The sequence below is a fragment of the Mauremys mutica genome, chromosome 8, assembly GCF_020497125.1.
Source record: "Mauremys mutica isolate MM-2020 ecotype Southern chromosome 8, ASM2049712v1, whole genome shotgun sequence".
Taxonomy (NCBI): Eukaryota; Metazoa; Chordata; order Testudines; family Geoemydidae; genus Mauremys; species Mauremys mutica.
In genome coordinates, this window is record NC_059079.1 from 65,240,649 (window position 1) to 65,258,652 (window position 18,004).

Genomic DNA, 18,004 nt, shown 5'->3' on the forward strand with positions numbered 1-18,004 from the left:
AACCTGCCTTATAGCATTAGACCCAAAGAGCCCTATCTGTTAAGCTTAACAAAAAGAAGGTTAATGGGTGACTTGATCACAGTCTATAAGTATCTACATGGAGAACAAATGTTTAATAATGGGCTCTTCAATCTGGTAGAGAAAGGTCTAACATGATCCAATGGCTGGAAGTTGAAGCTAGACAAATCCCGACAGGAAATAGGGTGTAAATTTTTAATGGTGAGAGTAATTAGCCGTTGGGACAATTTACCAAGGGTCGTAGTGGATTCTATCACTGACCATTTTAAAATCAAGATTGGATGTTTTTCTCAAAGATAGGCTGTGGGAATTTGGGGAAGTTGTATGGCCTAGGTTATATAGGAGGTCAGACTAGATGAACACAAAAGTCCCTTCTGGCCTGGGAATCCATCAGTCTTCATGTTTGATAGCTTTTATTTTGTGCCTCCTCACATTGTAGCTGATCTTTTTTCTGTAACTGTGGCAACCTAATTAATTTAGCTAAAACAGTTAAAACCAAAAAGTTTCCAGGCAGCAAATCAGCAACTTCTATCCAGCTGCCTTGCTTAGCCTCTCTGTCCCTTGTCACCATATCCTTTAATTTGCTTTACTTTACACATATTGATTCCAAATTCCCAAACGCTGTAGATGAAATAAGATTCAGATATCTCTTCTCCCTGTCTAAGATAACCAAGATTTCTTAGCTGCTCATGTGTGTAATATATTTAGAGGAAAAAGAAATAATCCATCTTAAATCTCTAATCAGTCAAGTCAGAATTGTACCCATCATCTTTTGCAGTTTTAAATATATAAACTCACTAATAATGCCATGTATGCCTATATGCTGATATGGGCATGTTTCACTTCAATATAGCATAACACGAATCACTACCCATGATAGTACAGCAATAGTAGTTTATTGCTAAATGTCCAGGTTTTATACCCATCTGTTTCCTGATACTCCATCTGAAAAACAGGCTTAGGAGTTAGTTGTCTTTCAGATGATATTGTCATTAATAGGGGAGGGAAACTCTCTGGCAAAGGTGAAGTATATTGTACTCCAGATATGTAAAAGGTGAAAGTCCCAAAGTCCCTGGTATGCTAGAGAAATGGACTAACTAGTAGCAATACTGGATATATTTTTCTGGTTGCACACTTTGTCTCAAAAATTCTCTCAAAATATGGTAACGTATATTGCAAGAGAGAGTGTTTCTAATATAAAATGCCTTTGGGCCTCTAGTTATTGCTGTGTGAGTTAGTGATCTTTGTCATCCCCCCAAAAATTGCTCCATTGGTGCTAGGGAAAACAGTCTTGTTGCAATTAAAAATAGATTCTTTCATCTCTATTAAGATCTAGCAACATGTGGTTTCGCAATTTAGCTCAGCTAAGTTTGTAGCCTTTCCTGAAAAGACAGTTGGCTGACCAAGCTACAACAATCTAGTCTGTGTATAGATATTGAATTAGGTAATAATTAATGGTTAAACCATAAAGGGAAAATCCTGTTCAATTTAATGGAGGATGTATAAGTACCACCGCCTTGCGGATCATGTATTTTTTCTTTTCTCTTTTCTTCCATTAAGCTACTCCCTAAACACAATTATAGCGACTTGTTGTTATTAAATTAATTACATACAGTAGGTCTCTGGTTCTCAACTAGGGATCTGGGGTCCCCTGGCAGGTCAAAAGCCGGTTTCAGGGGGTCCATCAAGAATGGCCAGCATTAGACTCACTGGGGCCCAGGGCAGAATGCCAAAGCCCCGCCATGTGGGACTGCAGCTCAGGGCCCCGAGCCCCACCCCGTGGGGCTGAAGCCGAAGCCTGAGCAACTTAGCTTTGCAATGCCCCCTGTGGTGTGGGGCCCTGGGCAATTGCCCTGCTTGTTACCCTCTAATGCTGGCCCTGACTTTTACATGCAGAAAAGCAGTTGTTGTGGCACAGGTGGGCCGTGGAGTTTTTATAGAGGGGGGTGGGGGAGCTCAGAAAGAAAAGGTTGAGAACCCCTGCAGTAGATGATATGTGTATCTGAGGTATTTTTATGACTATGGAATCGTTTTGTGTTTGAGAACTCAGTCATTTTAAAATATTTTTCCTTTTATTGAAGATGTTCAGAAGCTAAAACTGAACTAGTATTGTACTGGAGAGATTTACTATGGGGAAAATAAGCTCATTACTAATCTTGATTTTCATTGGCTACAGCAGCTGCCAGTCAGAGTCCATACAACTTTGTTGGCAGTTCTTCCACAGCTGTCTTTGTCCTCTGCATTCCAGCAGCATTTTGCCTCTAAATGTGTTCTAGTGTTTGTTAATAGTGTGGAAATCCTGATTTTTAAAATAGATCTAAAGCTTCTGTAACTACAGTGCATCCAGACCATTATTATTTTAAATTAACATTTTTAGGTCCTTTGTGTAATTATCAAACCGACCCTTGTCTCCCCTTTCAAAAAGCTATCAAATAATTATAGATCCTGAAGGATTTTTTATTTGAAATGCTGTGTACGTGATGCAGAGTAGCAAAGTTCAAATTTTACAGTGTAATGTTCTATGTTCTAGGAATGTTTACAAGGATTATCGCTTCCTTGAGCTGGCCTGTGATGCCCAGGAGGAGATGGATAGCTGGAAGGCATCCCTGCTGCGTGCTGGTGTCTATCCTGATAAATCCTCAGTAAGTTAAACACATCACTAGTTTTTCTGTAGCTGCCTTGGTTAAGAGTCAGAAAAATGCTGGGAAGAGTTTTTTTAAAGCTCTGTCTGCAGATGTCCTGAGAGCTTATATGTTTTGCTTTGCTGTACTTGAGCTGACACCCATGGCTGTTTTTAATGGTTCACAACTCAGCAGTAAAATTACATTACAAGCCCTCCAGCCAATAGAGAAATATTTTTTGTTAATTAAATCAGTCCTTCAAGTCCAAATAATAAAAATACTGACACTTTTTAGGGTTTTTCTTCAACTTCACAGTATCTATTCCTGTCTTTGAAGGTGACAGATATTTTGCAGAACACTAATATCTTCCTGCAGACCCCATATTCTAGAACTGGAGGAGGTATTCCAGTTTGTTATGCAAATTCCTTTTACTGCTTTACTCCCTCTCCAAATACACGTTTACCCAATTAAGTGGAATATGAAGAAAACTGAGTAGGAAAAAAAAATAACTGTAACAGTTGGACATACGATACAGAAAGCCAGGAAATTATTTTGCCAGACTGCCCTTTCATAATTTTATGGCCTTTGTCAGTCTGTGTCATGTTGTTATTTATACATAGCGCAAGGGGTTTTGGTCCAATTTCCAAAGTGACCTCATTACTTAAGTCTGTCTGAGCTTCTGGTTTCAATGTAGCTAAGGGCCACACTAGCATGGATTCCAGTGCCAGGGCAGAATCCCAGTACAGGGTGCCAATGGTAATTAAGGCTTACGTTAGACCTTTGGATATTCCATTTTCTAAATAAGTTTCCATCAGAAGAAGGCTTTGTAATTTTTGACAGATTTACAGTAATTGCATTCCCCTCTTCATGATGGAACTCCCTGGGGACTGGGTCAATAGCAGGATTTTCTTATTTGATACTTGGGCAGTTTGAGCTTGTGGAAAAACTCTTAGGTATTATTTTCTGTCTTCACTGGTATTTTCAGCACCTTCCAATTGAGTATCCTCTGTAGATCTAGGGGGAGATTTCTAAAGGCACAAATAGACTTTCAGTAGGACTTGGGAGGCTTAACTGCCTTTGTGCCTTTGAAAATTGCCCCTTAATGTGTAGTTTACCTTTCCTTAATTACCTGTTTCACTCTGTAGTGGTGTGAATGGATTATTCTCCCATCAAAGAGTTTGCACATCAGTCTGGCTGATGGTGCACCCATTTTGAAGTAATTTGCTCCTCTCCCCAGCTCCCCTCCTCCTCCTCTTCCACAAGTACTACTGTCCAGCTCCCCGGAGTCCACTGCTCTGGCTTCTTATAACATCATCTTAATTTCCCTCTCTGTATCGCTGCCACCGCCCCCACTGCTCCTGCTTTCACTAGCCACCCACTCCATCTGATGTTCCCAACTCTGATCCGCCTGCTATTTGTTGCTGCTCACATGTGCATGCAGCCCGTAGTTTTCTCTCCTCATACCAAGCTGCCACTCCAGCACCACCAACCCAATGGCTCGGAGTTCATTACCTTTCCACACCCCTCCCACACCCAGCTGGGTTTTTAGGGAAGATTTTAAACAAATTATTTCAGGAATAAGTAATGGAATAAAAATGGGTCAAATACCAATCCATAGGCAGCTCACTGGATACCTGTCAACCAGCTAATACATTGCCATTGGTTGTTTCCTTTTTCATGATCCTTCAGTCAGTTGTCTGTCGGTGCAACACAACTCAGCTCGCCTTGCCGCCGGCACAATGCTCTGGGTAGCGGGGCTCTTGCAGAGCTGCAGCCTGACCCGGTGCTCTGTACTGCACGGTGGCGTGGATGGCTCCAGCTGGGTGGCACGGCTGCCTGTCCTGGTGCTCTGGGCGGTGTGGCTGTTGCGCCGCCAGCCACCAGTGCTCCAGACAGCGTGGTAGGGGGGGTTGGATAGAGGGCAGGGGAGTTCAGGGTGGTGGTCAGGGGGTGGGGGTGTGGATAGGGGGCAGGGCGGTCAGAGGGCGGGGAACAGGGGGATTGGATGGGGTAGGGGTCCCGGGGGGAGGCAGTCATGAATGAGAAGAGGGGTTGGATTGGGCGGTGGGGGACAGTCAGGGGCAGGGGTTCCGGGGGCGATCAGGGGACAGGGAGGGGTGGATGGGGGAGAGGTCCTGGGGCGGGGGGCATCAGAGAACAGGGGGGTTGGATGGGGCAGGAGTCCCCGGGGGGGCCGTCAGAGGGTGAGAAGCAGGGGGGGTCGGATAGGGGCGGGGGCCAGGCTACGCCTGGCTGTTTGGGGAGGCACAGCCTCCCCTAACCGATCCTCCATACAATTTCAGAAATCCAATGCAGCCCTCAGGCCAAAAATTTTGCCTGCCCCTGATCTAGAACATCCCTGACAGGTGTTTGTCTAACCTGCTCTTAAAAATCTCCAGTGACTGAGACTCCACAACTTCTCTAGGCAGTTTATTCCATTGTTTAAGCACCCTGACAGTTAAGAAGTTTTTCCTAATGTCCAACCTAAACCTCCCTTGCTGCAATTTAAGCCCTTTGCTTCTTGTCCTATCCTCAGAGGTTAAGAAAAACATTTTTTTCTTCCTCCTCCTTGTAACAACCTTTTACATACTTGAAAACTGTTATCATGTCCCCTCCTAGTCTTCTCTTTTCCAGACTAAACAAACCCATTTTTTTCAATCTTCCCCCATAGGTCATGTTTTCTACACCTTTGATCATTTTTGTTGCTCTTCTCTGGACTTTCTCCAGTTTGTCCATATCCTTCCTGAAATGTGGTGCCCAGAACTGGACACAATACTTCAGTTGAGGTCTAATCAGCGCGGAGTAGAGCGGAAGAATTACTTCTTCTGTCTTGCTTACAACACTCCTGCTCATACATCCCAGAATGATGTTTGCTTTTTTTGCAACAACGTTACACTGTTGATGCATATTTAGCTTGTGCTCTACTATGACCCCCAGATCCCTTTCTGCCATACTCCTTCCTAGGCAGTCATTTGCCATTTTGTATGTGTGCCACTGATTGTTCCTTCGTAAATCGAGTACTTTGCGTTTATCCTTCTTGAATTTCATCCTATTTACTTCAGGCTGTTTCTGCAGTTTGTCCAGATCATTCTGAATTTTAATCCTATCCTCAAAAGCACTTGCAACCCCTCCCAGCTTGGTATGGTCTGCAGACTTTATAAGTGTACTCTCTATGCCACTGTTTCTCAAACTGGGGTCGCCGCTGGTGTTGGGAAAGCCCCTGGCAGGCCAGGCCAGTTTGTTTACCTGCCCCGTCCGCAGGTCCGGCCGATTGCGGTTCCCACTGGCCACGGTTCGCTGCTCCAGGCCAATGGGAGCTGCTGGAAGCGGCGCGGACTGAGGGACTTACTGGCTGCCGCTTCCAGCAGCTCCCATTGGCCTGCAGCGGCAAACCGCAGCCAATGGGAGCTGCAATCAGCCGGACCTGCGGATGGGGCAGGTAAACAAAGCGGCTTGGCCCGCCAGGGGCTTTCCCTACACAAGCGGTGACCCCAGTTTAAGAAACACTGCTCTATGCCATTATCTAAATCATTGATGAAGATATTGAACAGAACCTGACCCAGTACTGATCCCTGCGGGACCCCATTAGTTACGCTCTTCCAGCATGACTGTGAACCACTGATAATTACTCTCTAGGAACAGTTTTCCAACCAGTTTTGCACCCACCTTATAGTAGCTCCATCTAGGTTTCATTTCCGTAGTTTGTTTATGAGAAAGTCATCTGGGACAGTATTAAAAGCTTTACTAAAGTCAAGATATACCACGGCTACTGCTTCCCCACTATCCACAAGCCTTGTTACCCTGTCAAAGAAAGCTATCAGGTTGGTTTGACATGATTTGTTTTTGACAAATCCATGCTGGCTGTTACTTATCACCTTATTCTCTTCTAGATGTTTGCTAATTGATTGCTTAATTATTTGCTCCATTATCTTTCCAGGCTAGTGAAGTTAAGTTGACTGGTCTGTAAGTCCCTGGGTTGTCCTTATTTCTCTTTTTATAGATTGGCACTATATTCGCCCTTTTCCAGTCCTCTGGAATCTCTCCCATCTTCCATGACTTTTTGAAGATAATCACTAATGGCTCAGATATCTCAGTCAGCTCCAATCAGAATACTCTTATTTGGTAGAGAGCTTTGCACGTCAGTTAAAGAGAATTGGAAAAGATCCCTTATGAGTATAACCTCTCAGGCAAGTCTTGTCTTTCTTTGTGCCTCGATCAACAGTAGATTAGTATTCACATGAGGTCAGAAATGGAAGAATTAATAAGTGGGCGGCTCTCTTCTAGCGTAGTATCTCATCTTAAGTGTCCATCAGGCCAAATATTAGAGGGGTAGCCGTGTTAGTCTGGATCTGTAAAAGCAGCAAAGAGTCTTGTGGCACCTTATAAACTAACAGACGTTTTGGAGCATGAGCTTTCGTGAGTGAGTACCCACTTCGTCGGATGCATGTAGTGGAAATTTCCAGGGGCAGGTATATATAAGCAAGCAAGAAGCAGGCTAGAGATAACGAGGTTAGTTCAATCATAGAGTTACTATGGCGCAGTGTGCAGTTACTGGTGAGAATATGCACATTAACACCACCCTATACCGAAAACCTACCGACCGCTGTGTCTACCTTCATGCCTCCAGCTTCCATCCCGGGCACACCACACGATCCATTGTCTACAGCCAAGCACTGAGGTACAACCGTATCTGCTCTAACCCCTCAGACAGAGACCAACACCTACAAAATCTCCATCAAGCATTCTCAAAACTACAATACCCGCACGAGGAAATAAGGAAACAGATCAACAGAGCCAGACGTGTACCCAGAAGCCTCCTACTGCAAGACAAACCCAAGAAAGAAACCAACAGGACTCCACTGGCCATCACATACAGTCCCCAGCTAAAACCCCTCCAACACATCATCAGGGATCTACAACCCATCCTGGACAATGATCCCACACTTTCACAGGCCTTGGGTGGCAGGCCAGTCCTCGCTCACAGACAACCTGCCAGCCTGAAGCATATTCTCACCACTACACACTGCACCATAGTAACTCTAACTCAGGAACCAATCCATGCAACAAACCTTGATGCCAACTCTGCCCACATATCTACACCAGCGACACCATCACAGGACCTAACCAGATCAGCAACACCATCACCGGTTCATTCACCTGCACGTCCACCAATGTAATATACGCCATCATATGCCAGCAATGCCCCTCTGCTATGTACATCGGCCAAACTGGACAGTCTCTACGGAAAAGGATAAATGGACACAAATCAGATATTAGGAATGGCAATATACAAAAACCTGTAGGAGAACACTTCAACCTCTCTGGCCACACAATAGCAGATCTTAAGGTGGCCATCCTGCAGCAAAAAAACTTCAGGACCAGACTTCAAAGAGAAACTGCTGAGCTTCAGTTCATCTGCAAATTTGACACTATCAGCTCAGGATTAAACAAAGACTGTGAATGGCTTGCCAACTACAAAACCAGTTACTCCTCTTGGTTTTTCACACCTCAGCTGCTAGAAGAGGGCCTCATCATCCTCCCTGATTGAACTAACTTCGTTATCTCTAGCCTGCTTCTTGCTTGCTTATATATACCTGCCCCTGGAAATTTCCACTACATGCATCCGACGAAGTGGGTATTCACCCACGAAAGCTCATGCTCCAAAACCTCTGTTAGTCTATAAGGTGCCACAAGACTCTTTGCTGCTTTCATCAGGCCAAAACCACTCACAAACTGATGGTCAATATTCAAAATAGTTAAGGGTTATTGAAGTGTTGATACAAATTCAAATTTGTAGTTGTCAAGACTGTTGACTAGAAGAAAAGCTTCAGAAATGTCATAAAATTTACAAAGTGGGTGAAGTAATTTATTTTATTGGATCAACTTCTGTTGGTGAGGGAGACAAGCTTTCAAGCCACACAGAGATCTTCAGGTCTGGGAAACTTACTCAGAGTGTCACAGCTAAATACAAGATGAAAAAGATTGTTCAGTATAAGTAGTTAACACATATTTCAAGGGACCATTCAAGATGAAGTGGCCCATTAACACCCATCCAGTCATAGGGAGGAAAGGGGGAAGAAGCAGTTGGCGGGGTTGTCTGTGTGTAAATGGGTTACAGGTTGTTTTAAAAAGCCATAAATCCAGTGTCTTTATTAAGACCATGAGTTTTAGTGTCTATCAAACTTATGAATTTAAGCTCCCAGCCTTGTCTTTTGAAAGTGTTGTGCAGGTTTCCTTGGAGGATGAGGACTGATAGGTCAGATATGGAGTGATCGTGTTGTGACAGGTGTTCACCCCAGATGATGTAGTGATTTTGTCTTTTATCATTTTTCTGTGTAAGTTCATTCAAGAGCATAGTGATTGTCTTGTTCTTCTTCGAGTGCTTGCTCATATGCATTCCAATTAGGTGTGCGCGCGCCGCGTGCACGTTCGTCGGAAGACTTTTTACCCTAGCAGCACTCGGTTGGTCGGCTGGGCGTCCCCTGGAGTGGCGCCGCTATAGCGCCAAATATATACCCCTGCCGACCCATCCGCTCCTCAGTTCCTTCTTACCGCCCGTGTCGGTCGTTGGAACTGTAGAGCGCAGCTTAGCTGTCCTCCACTTCCCTAGCTTTTCACTCGTTTTTCCTATAGTTATAGTGTATATAGTTCAGTCTTCGTGTTATAGTTAACTTTTATTGTTTTCTTAGTAATAGTTAGTGTAAATAGTTGAGAGCGGTTGGGGCTTAGCCCTTTTCTCCCTCACCCGGTGCCGGGCCCATGCCCGGCTCGCCGGGGTTCAAACAGTGCTCGACCTGCCGTAGGCCGATGCCCACAGGAGACCCACACAGCTCCTGTCTTAGGTGCCTCGGGGAATCCCATTTGGTGGACAAGTGCCGCATTTGCAAGGCTTTTAAGCCCTGAACAAAGAAGGAGCGGGACATTCGCCTTAGGCAGCTCCTAATGGAAGCGGCGCTCACTCCTCCTGCACCGACTCCGCAGCCAGCACCGGGAACAAGTTCTGCCTCCGCACCGGGAACCTCCGGCACTGCAAAGACCCCGCACCAGCCGTTGTCTCATCCACGGCACCGTTCACTCTCCCCGCGGGGGAAGAAGCGCAAGACTCCTGCAGCACCCGCGTCTGGGGCGCAGTCTGAGCGCGCACCGAGAGCGGATTGCCCGGCACCTTCATCTGCCGCGGCACTGCCCATGACTGCACCGTCGATTCCGGCCTCTCAGGGGCCGTTGAGTCCGGTGCCCGTTGACTCCCCGGCACCCACCGCGGTAGAGCTTATTGTGCCCTCTACGCCGGAGACTTTCGCAACGGCGAGAGACCTGATTGGCCTCACGGACCCAGGACCGCCTCAGCCCCCGGCACCGCCGGCGCGGGCCTCTCGGTCTCTAGGCAAGCCAGCCATGATGAGGCACCCCTTGCAGGCCACCGTCGAGTGCCGACGCTCCGGGTCGCGCTCCCGTGGACGATCGAGATCCGGCCGCCGATCACGGTCACGGCACCGTTCCCAGTCCCGGTACCGCTACCCATCAAGGCACCGGTCCTATTCACGGCACCGATCACGGTCCCGCTCTCCGTCCCGGTACTCCGGCACCGATCCCGGCACCGTGTCTCCCGTAGCAGGTCGAGACGCAGGGACTCTAGGCATCGGTCGACCTCCCGGCACCGCGCTGGTAGTAGGTCCTGATCTCTGTCGCGGTACCGCTATGACTCCCGGCACCGCTCTCCGCTGCGACGTACAGCGCAGGGTCGCTCTGCCTACGCAGACCTGCCCTATTCAAGCACGGCTCCGCCATGGCCGTCCAGGCACGCCTCAGCCTCGTCTCACGCCAGCTCTGCCTATTATGGGGACTCAGACAATAATAGCAGGGGTTCCCAGAGACATCACGCCTCGGACCACGCACCGCAGCAGTGGCCCTTCTGGACGCCTTGGGCGTACCATCAGGCCCAAGGCGAGCCCACAGTACCACCTCACCCGGTGGCTGCAGAGCATCGCATGCCAGAGGCGATGATTAGCAGGCCTCCAGTGACCGATACTGAAGACGTTTCGGCGCCAGTTCCGGAGGCCCAAGCTTCTCCGACTCCAGGACCAGGAGCCGCTTCAGGAGCCACTTGTTCCGGGCCTTTCCTCTTCCTCTTCCCTGGATGAGGCAGTGGCTGGCACATCCGCATCTGGTCCACCTCCGATCGACCTTCGTTCGCTTCAGGACCTCCTCCGGCGTGTTGCACAAAATATCAACTTGCCCGCCGAGGAAGTCCCAGAGGCGGAGGACCCGGTCGTTGATATTTTGACAGCGGAGGCCCCCACTCGTGTGGCGCTCCCCTTTATTCGCACAATCCAGGCCAGAGCAGACACCATCTGGCAATCCCTGGCATCTATCCAACCGACCGCCAGAGGAGTTGAGCGCAAATACATGGTGCCCTCCCAGGGCTACGAGTACTTGTATGTGCACCCCCCTCCCTCCTCATTGGTCGTGCAATCGGTTAATGACAGGGAGCGCCATGGACAGCAGGCCCCCGCACCGAAATCTAGGGAGGCCAGACGTATGGACCTCTTGGGCCGCAAGGTCTATTCTGCAGGGGGCCTCCAACTGCGAGTAGCGAACCAGCAGGCCCTGCTAAGCAGGTACAATTATAACACCTGGCAGTCAGTGAGCAAGTTCTCTGAGCTCCTGCCTCAGGACTCCAGACAAGAGTTTTCAGCATTGTCGGAGGAAGGCAAAAAGGTGGCCCGTACCTCGCTCCAGGCCTCGCTGGACGCTGCAGACTCGGCTGCTCGTACGGTCGCATCCGGTATAGCGATGCGACGTATTTCGTGGCTTCAGGCGTCGGGCCTGCCACCTGAGCTCCAGTATACGCTTCAGGACCTACCATTCGATGGCAAGGGCCTATTTTCTGAAAAGATGGATTCCAGGCTTCAAAGTCTGAAAGACAATCGGGTGATTATGCGTTTCCTCGGGATGCATACCCCCCAGACTCAAAGACGGCCCTTCCGCCCTCAGCCTCAGCGTCCTTTCCCCCCACCAAGACTGAAGCAGGACTTTGCGAGGCGTCGAAGTCGCTATATGCGCAGACAACAGTCCGGACCTCAAGGGGGCAACAACAATTCCGGCTCCGCTAAACCACCCGCGGGCCCGAAACCAAACTTTTGAGGGTGCGCCCGAGAGCAGCGTACCGATGACCTCCGAGGACCCATTTTTGTTTTACAACCGTCTTTCCTTTTTCCTCTCTGCGTGGTCCCGCATCACTTCCGATCGTTGGGTCCTTCGCACGGTGGAACTGGGATACCACCTTCAGTTTCTTCCAACCCCACCCTCCCACCCCCCTTCCTCGTCCCTCTTCAGGGACCCCTCTCATGAGCAACTCCTCTTGCAGGAGGTACGCTAGCTCCGCACCATCGGAGCTATAGAGGTGGTACCAGAGGGCTCAAGGGGCAAGGGGTTTTATTCCCGTTACTTTCTAATCCTCAAGGCAAAAGGGGGTCTCCGACCTATCCTGGACCTGCGAGGCCTGAACAAGTACCTGAAAAAGTTCAAGTTTCGCATGGTATCCCTGGGGACCATCATCCCTTCCCTGGATCCCGGAGATTGGTACGCGGCTCTCGACATGAAAGACGCATATTTCTATATACCCACCGCACAGACGGTATTTGCGGTTTGTGGTGGGCCGTCAGCACTTTCAGTTTACAGTCCTCCCCTTCGGCCTCTCCACGGCCATTCCAAACCCGCCCTCCTTCCCCACTGTTGGAGTAGCCGGCAAGAAGGAACTGAGGAGCGGATGGGTCGGCAGGGGTATATATTCGGCGCTATAGCGGCGCCACTCCAGGGGGCGCCCAGCCGACCCACCGAGTGCTGCTAGGGTAAAAAGTCTTCCGACGAACGTGCACGCGCGCACACCTAACTGGAATGGATATGAGCAACACATCTTGAAGAACAACAGTTACAAAGGTGAATAACCGTCTTTTTCACCCCCATAGTTACTATAGGGGCATGTAGTGGACGGAATGAGTACACCACATATTGTGATAGATATGTGTAGGCATCTATCTTGAAAGGTGTGTTCCCAGGGGCGTGATCATTGTAGCAGTGGAGATATGTCTGCAGGTTTTGCATCTGTTGTTCTGGCAGGGTCTGGTGCTGCTTTGAGTTGATGTGTCCTGGTCTGTGGGGAGCTTGTTTCTGATGATGAGCTTGAAGAAGTTGGGGAATTGTTTGAAGGCCAGAAGAAGGGGTTCAGGAAAGGTACCTTTCAGGATGGGGTTCCCATCGAGTATGGGTTGTAGCTATTTGATGATATCCCGTATAGGTTCCAGTGTGGGATGGTAGGTGAGAACTAGGGGTGTGCGGTCAAAGGCGATTTTGTTTCTGTATTGAAGCAGGTTCTTTTGGGGTATTTGGGTGGCCTGTTCCATGAGGCGATCTACTTCTCTGGTGGAGTGTCCTTGTTTGGGGAAGGCGGTTTTGAGGTATCTCTCCCAGACTTTCTCTTTGGAGCATATTCTGTGATATCTGAATGCCTCGCTGTAGTTAACATATTTGTTGGTGTGTTTGGGGTTGTTACTGAAGCTATGAAGGTAAGTAGAAACCCACAGACCACCACACTTCACAAATTCAGTAGCCACTCCGAACACACCAAGAAATCTGTTATCTACAGCCAGACACTCAGATATCAGCTCTTCAGTAACCCAGAACTATTTTAAATGTTGACCATCAGTTTATGAGCGGGTTTGGCCTGATGGACACTTAACAAGTGGTCACTGTACAAAAGATAGGATAGAAGAGATCCATCCACTTATTAATTCTTCCATTTCCTCATGTGAATACTAATATACTCTTAGTTGAGGCACAAGAAAGACAGGCCTTGCATGAGAGGTTATACCCATTAGGGATCTTCTCAGATCCTCTTTGGTATTCTATAACTGACATGCAAAGCTCTCTACAATAAAAGTAGTTTTTCTTTTAGGAATGGTCTCCAAGTGGTTGGTAGTTACTTTTCTACCATTTAGTAATGATGGTCCAATAAAAGATATTATTTCACCCACCTTGTCTCTCTAATATCCTGGGACCCACATGCTTACAGCACCATGGCATACATGAAACTCACCATGAGCCAGGGGTGCCGGAACCAGGGCGGGCCAGAGCCCTCTCACCTTTTGAAAGTGGATGGGTCTGCCCGTCCACCTTTCACCATGGGCCCTGCCTCTCCTCTTTCCCCCAAGGCCCCAGCCCTCAGCCAGGCTGGCAGCTGGAGCCTGGCCGTGAAGGTCAGGCAGCTGTGAGGAGCCGTGGACCTTTCACCTGCCCAGGGTGGGGGAGGGGGGACCTGAGAGCAGCCCCCGGCCCATATCCCCACCTCTCAGATGCTCACCCAGGGCAGGAGCCGGAGTTGGGTCGAGGTAAGAGATTCATGGGCAACTGTGAGGACCGTCCACCTGCCATGGGCAGGTGGGGCAGGGACACAGGCCAGGGAGGGGCTGCTCTTGGGCCCCACCCACCCTGGGCAGGTGGAGGGGCCTGGGCTCCCCGGCCCCGCTCTGGCTTCCAGCTTGGCCGGGGTCAAGGCCTAGGGGGAAGAGGAGGGGCAGGGGTGGGGCAACAGAGGGGTTTGGGGGGCCTGGCCCCCCACTTGTGGGAAAGCTCCGCCACCCCTACAGTCAGTTCTCACAATTTCTCTTAGAGTTCCAAATGTCAACAATTAATTAAAATTACTGTGCTTTTGAAAATTATCCAGTCTTCAGGCACCGTTCTCTGGTATTCGTTGAGGAAGTGGTAATAGATATTAAATGGTGTACAGTGAAGCAGCCCTGGTAAGGATCTGCGGTGTAGTCTCTTTTAGTGGTAGAGATTACTTCAAGCAGATTGGCTAGTAAAGTGTGCTTCCAACATACCAAATGACTACATCTTTTCCTGTGCTCCATACAGGATAAACACATAAGATACTGGAGCAGAGATCTTTCAGGTCTTTTCTAATGTATTTAAAGTATCCATTGATGAGTGGATTAATGGGAGGGATTTTCAGACATTCACATCAGTGGCCTAACTCTGCTCTTGTTGAAGTCATTGGGAGCTTTACCATTGACTTCAGTGGGAGTGTAGCTAAGCTAAGGCTGAGCACTTCAGAAAACCTGTCTATAGTACATAAATTTTAATATTTGCTGCTACATTCATTAAAAAATATATGTGTTTGGCTTCACCAATTCATGTGTAATACAGCTTTACTATACTAAACTAACTGTAAAAATAGAACAAAAAAAACCCTATAAGGAAGCAGAATAGTTGATTATTAAATAGGTTTAAGGAATGGTTACCAAATTGTCTCCTCTGTCCTTCACACTGTCATGGATATCAGAGCAAGTAGGGAGTGTGATCCAAAAGCACACCATTCTGTCATGAGCCAAATATTTGCAGTTAAACCTGCAACACACAGAATCATGGGCCCCAAGTCTGCTCTTGTGGAAAAGACAAATTGTGCATTAATTCCCATTTTGTGGAGCATACGTAAAAATCCATGTTAATGTCAAGAGAACACGCATCTTGTTAGTGCCTTTAATAAAGGATATTTTGGAGCCTGGTTTTATTTGCCTCTGTCTGGTGTAAGTTAATTTTTATGTGTAGCCCTCAAAAACACTTCTGGTTTCCAGTGGTAAACATGTCTTTTATCTTCCTCCCTTTAAACAAATCAAAGTGGTTGGGTTGTCAGATTTTTTTTTGCCTCCCTGGGAAATGCTTTGTGGTCAAAATAAATTCTGAGAAGTGTTCTTTTTATTAACGTATCTGTGGCCAAAGAGCACCTAGATACCAGAGTGATAAACACTTTTTAAATCCTTGCAGAGGGACAGAGAAAGAGGATGAACTGAGGAAAAAGGAATCCACTGAAAACTGATTCTGCTGTGAGCTGGAGTGGGGATTATTTTTACACTGCCAGAGCATTGTGCATGCTCTTATAAATACTGTCTCAAAGGACTAACATTTTTCTCTGTTATGTGAAACTCCTTTTGTAGAAGATTACCAAGCTCTGCAGAAATAGATGTTAGGTGTTGCTCTTGCCCTCCGGAGAACTGTCTTACAGGAACAGAGCTCCCATCATGTGCTGAGAAGTTCACTACGTTTTGAGAATGAGGAATACTTGTGGCACCTTAGAGACTAACAAATTTATTTGGGCATAAGCTTTCGTGAGCTAAAACCCACTTCATCGGATGCATGCAGTGGAAAATACAGTAGGAAGATGTATATACACAGAGAACATGAAAAAATGGATGTTGCCATACCAACTCTAATGAGACTAATCAATTAAGGTAGGCTATCATCAGCAGGAGAAAAAAAAACTTCTGTAGTGATAATCAGGATGGCCCATTTCAAACAGTTGACAAGAAGGTGCGAGTAACAGTAGGGGGAAAGTTAGCACGGGGAAACAGTTTTTACTTTGTGTAATGACCCATCCACTCCCAGTCTTTATTCAAGCCTAATTTAATGGTGTCCAGTTTGCTAATTAATTCCAGCTCTGCAGTCTGTTTTTGACTTTTTTTGTTGGAGAACTGCGACTTTTAGGTCTGTAATTGAGTGACCAAGGAAGTTGAAGTGTTCTCCGACTGGTTTTTGAATGTTATAATTCTTGACATCTGATTTGTGTCCATTTATTCTTTTGCGTAGAGACTGTCCGGTTTGGCCAATGTACATGGCAGAGGGGCATTGCTGGCACATGATGGCATATATCATAGAATCATAGAATCTCAGGGTTGGAAGGGACCTCAGGAGGTCATCTAGTCCAACTCCTTGCTCAAAGCAGGGCCAAACCCAACTAAATCATCCCAGCCAGGGCTTTGTCAAGCCTGACCTTAAAAACCTCTAAGGAAGGAAATTCCACCACCTCCCTAGATAACCCATTCCAGTTCTTCACCACCCTACTAGTGAAAAAGTTTTTCCTAATGTCCAACCTAAACCTCCCCCCTGCAACTTGAGACCATTACTCCTTGTTCTGTCATCTTCTACCACTGAGAACAGTCTAGATCCATCCTCTTTGGAACCCCCTTTCAGGTAGTTGAAAGCAGCTATCAAATCCCCCCTCATTCTTCTCTTCTGCAGGCTAAACAATCCCAGTTCCCTCAGCCTCTCCTCATAAGTCATGTGCTCCAGCCCCCTAATCATTTTTGTTGCCCTCCGCTGGACTCTCTCCAATTTATCCACATCCTTCTTGTAGTGTGGGGCCCAAAACTGGACACAGTACTCCAAATGAGGCCTCACCAGTGCCGAATAGAGGGGAATGATCACATCCCTCAATCTGCTGGAAATGCCCCTACTTATACAACCCAAAATGCCATTAGCCTTCTTGGCAACAAGGGCACACTGTTGACTCATATTCAGCTTTTCGTCCACCGTAACCCCTAGGTCCTTTTCTGCAGAACTGCTGCCCAGCCATTCGGTCCCTAGTCTGTAGCAGTGCATGGGATTCTTCCGTTCTAAGTGCAGGACTCTGCACTTGTCCTTGTTGAACCTCATCATATTTCTTTTGGCCCAATTCTCTAATTTGTCTAGGTCCCTCTGAATCCTATCCCTACCCTCCAGCGTATCAACCACTCCTCCCAGTTTAGTGTCATCTGCAAACTTGCTAAGGGTGCAGTCCACATCATCCGCCAGATCGTTAATGAAGATATTGAACAAAACCGGCCCCAGCACCGACCCTTGGAGCACTCCACTTGATACCGGCTGCCAACTAGACATGGAACCATTGATCACTATCCATTGAGCCCGACCATCTAGCCAGTTTTCTATCCACCTTACCGTCCATTCATCCAGCCCATACTTCTTTAACTTGCTGGCAAGAATACTGTGGGAGACTGTATCAAAAGCTTTGCTAAAGTCCAGAAATAGCACATCCACTGCTTTCCCCTCATCCACAGAACCGGTTATCTCATCATAGAAGGCAATTAGGTTAGTCAGGCATGATTTGCCCTTGGTGAATCCATGCTTACTGTTCCTGATCACTTTCCCCTCCTTTAAGTGGTTCAGAATTGATTCCTTGAGGACCTGTTTCATGATTTTTCCAGGGATTGAGGTGAGACTGACTGGCCTGTAGTTCCTTGGATCTTCCTTCTTCCCTTTTTTAAAGATGGGCACTACATTAGCCTTTTTCCAGTCATCCGGGACCTCCCCCGATCGCCATGATTTTTCAAAGATAATGGCCAATGGCTCTGCAATCTCATCGGCCAACTCCTTTAGCACCCTCGGATACAGCGCATCCGGCCCCATGGACTTGTGCTCGTCCAGCTTTTCTGAATAGTCCCGAACTACTTCTTTCTCCACAGAGAGCTGGTCACCTCCTCCCCATACCGTGCTGCAGAGTGCAGCTGTCTGGGAGCTGACCTTGTCTGTGAAGA

General features: G+C 47.5%; 1 protein-coding gene across 17 annotated transcripts in view; it reads left to right on the forward strand.

Annotated features, from left to right (window-relative positions):
* DNM3 (dynamin 3) overlaps positions 1–18,004 on the forward strand; it is a 406,816-nt gene that overhangs the window by 239,162 nt on the left and 149,650 nt on the right. For all 17 annotated transcript variants that reach the window (XM_045026194.1, XM_045026192.1, XM_045026186.1 and 14 more), the window contains one exon: positions 2,549–2,660. In XM_045026194.1, coding sequence (XP_044882129.1) covers positions 2,549–2,660 — 112 coding nt within the window. The remainder of the gene's footprint in view (positions 1–2,548; positions 2,661–18,004) is intronic.